The sequence below is a fragment of the Xyrauchen texanus genome, chromosome 41 (assembly GCF_025860055.1).
Source record: "Xyrauchen texanus isolate HMW12.3.18 chromosome 41, RBS_HiC_50CHRs, whole genome shotgun sequence".
Classification (NCBI taxonomy): Eukaryota; Metazoa; Chordata; class Actinopteri; order Cypriniformes; family Catostomidae; genus Xyrauchen; species Xyrauchen texanus.
In genome coordinates this window covers 5,923,903-5,926,383 of record NC_068316.1, presented here as the reverse complement: position 1 = coordinate 5,926,383, position 2,481 = coordinate 5,923,903, and the positions used below count along the sequence as shown (strand labels likewise).

The 2,481-nt window shown below is 43.3% G+C and overlaps 1 protein-coding gene across 1 annotated transcript; it reads left to right on the top strand.

Moving 5' to 3' along the window:
• Positions 1-200: 200 nt before the first annotated feature.
• On the top strand, positions 201-2,262 carry LOC127634663 (homeobox protein GBX-1-like). Its single transcript, XM_052114293.1, has 2 exons — positions 201-657; positions 1,748-2,262. The coding sequence occupies exons 1-2, from the start codon at positions 222-224 to the stop codon at positions 2,260-2,262; spliced, it is 951 nt and encodes a 316-aa protein (XP_051970253.1). The 5' UTR covers positions 201-221.
• The last annotated feature ends 219 nt before the right edge of the window (positions 2,263-2,481 follow it).

Sequence of the window (2,481 nt, the reverse complement as noted above, 5' to 3'; positions counted from 1 at the left end):
TGTGTGTTTATGTCTCAGTATGTGACAAATAGAGGCTGAGATACTCTGAGCTCCAGACAACAACAAAAAACGCGTCAGGTCTCAGTCAGTTTGACGGCGAGGCGCGGGGACAGCGAGGACCCGTACAGCTCCATAGGGATAACTGTGGATCAACATTTGGGTGATTTGTCTCACACGGCCACTACAAGGAATTTATACAAGCAGACAACGCTCAGTTCACCATGCAGAGACCGAGCGGTCCGGGGACGGCGTTTTCCATCGATTCTTTGATTGGCACTCCACAGCCGCGGCCGGGCCACCTGCTCTACACGGGCTATCCGATGTTCATGCCGTACCGACCGCTCATGATTCCGCAAGCCCTGTCTCATTCGTCATTATCGTCAGGTATTCCTCCGCTGGCGCCGCTGGCATCCTTCGCGGGGCGTTTGACCAACACTTTTTGCGCGGGGTTGGGGCAGGGCATGCCCTCCATGGTGGCGCTCACCACCACGCTGCCCAGTTTCTCGGACCCTCCAGATAGTTTCTATCCCCCGCAGGAGATGCCGGGACTCCGGTTAAGCTCGGAGGGAACGGGAATCAGTCGGCAGGACAGCCCACACGAGGAGCTCAAGGGCTCCGATCTGCTGAATTTCTCGGAAACTTTTCAGGCAGTTGCAGGTGAGCACTGGAGACTAACTTTAGCTCGATGACAGGTGGTTTGAGGCTTAGTGCAAAAGTTCTAGTCGCACTTTATAATAACTTTCTTTAATAAAATGAGCAAATACCATTGCGTTATGTAATGCTTATCATTTGCTAATGTTCACTGATGAAAAATGCTAACCTAAAAATGTGGTGACATCTAAATGAACTGGTTTGAAGTCTCAAATATTTTTTAACATCACCTGAATAAGGTTACACTAACACAATCAATATTAATGGTTAGGACGGGTAGAATAGATCCTTAAGGTGACAATTGCAAAGCTTTTACAGTGAATGAAAAAGTCCTGAAACTTTGATTCATGCAGTTTCGTATAGATAATGTATAGCTACATAAACTCAACTGCTATATATTTGGTAATTAATTATTAATGAAAGTTAAACTCAAATAAGTTTGACTTAAGTTCTTAAAGTAGATGGTGCTAAACCGAAAATTCCCCAAGCTTTATTTATTGCTCTTTTATGAAAGTGGAAAGAAAATTAGCTTATAGTTTTCCACACATACAACCTTTATTAATCATATATTGTAATGTTCTAATGACGTCATTTTAAAGTAAAATTGTTAACATGCATCAAAAACAGAAATCAACCAATTTGAGCTCGAAAACTACAAATAAAATTTAATTTGATGCAGGTGGCAAATACAAAGTGTTGCTTTTTCTACCTGATCTAACCCTTACAATAAGTCTTGTTTGTGGCCAGGTTGATTCAGATATGTTAAATAATATTTTTTGACTTGAATCAAAGCAATAAATGTAGATGTTATCACATGAAGCACATTTTAGGCCTCCACTTGGAGAGGTGTTCAAAACAATGATATGCACCAAAGGGATGGAGTTTTATTATATGTTTTGTAATACTTCAAAAAAACTTCTTTAAAATCAAAGCTATCTTTAAGTTTAATATAAACAGTAATGCACATTATATGAACATTTTAGCATCTGGTGCATGAGCCAATTTGCCCCTTGAACTGTCCACTATAACAATGAGGCATTTTTGGTATAATATGTATATCTGTAATTATTTATATCTTGATTTTCGTTCCCCTCAGGTGAAACCAAATTATACAGTTCAGATGACGAGAAACTGGACCTGAAATCAGCGGAGGCAGCGTGCAGCGACAGAGAGGACAGTTCGGCCGACAGCGAGAACGAAAGTTTCTCCGACGGAAACACCTGCGGTTCAGCGTCCCAAAAAGGGAAACTCAAAGCCGGCTCACAGGACGCGTTACCCCCGGGCGGTTCGGCGGGTAAGAGCCGGAGGAGACGGACTGCTTTCACGAGCGAGCAGCTGCTGGAACTTGAGAAAGAGTTTCACTGTAAGAAATATCTGTCTCTCACCGAGCGCTCGCAGATAGCACACGCACTCAAACTGAGCGAGGTCCAGGTCAAAATCTGGTTCCAGAACCGCAGAGCCAAATGGAAACGCATCAAAGCCGGGAACGTCAACAACAGATCCGGGGAGCCCGTGCGGAACCCCAAAATTGTGGTGCCCATTCCCGTGCATGTCAACAGGTTTGCGGTTCGGAGTCAGCACCAACAGATCGAACAAGGCACCAGGCCATGAACTCAAACTAAAACCACATGAACCTGAACTCCAACAAATAACATTTACATGACCCACATGTTCCTGCAGGTCTTGGGTGAAACAAATGCATGAAGCACACCTAAAAGGAAATAATCCCTCTATCTAGAAGGATCTAAATGGACTTTATAATAACTTTCATTATGAAGTCATTGTCAAACATGAGGCCTAATGCATAACAGATCAGCGGTTCATGTACTT

Bases quoted from the DNA above. Each gene is read 5' to 3' on its own strand.
- LOC127634663 (XM_052114293.1), top strand. From the start codon at position 222: ATGCAGAGACCGAGCGGTCCGGGGACGGCGTTTTCCATCGATTCTTTG. The intron at 658-1,747 runs GTGAGCACTGGA...CGTTCCCCTCAG, and splicing joins AACTTTTCAGGCAGTTGCAG to GTGAAACCAAATTATACAGT.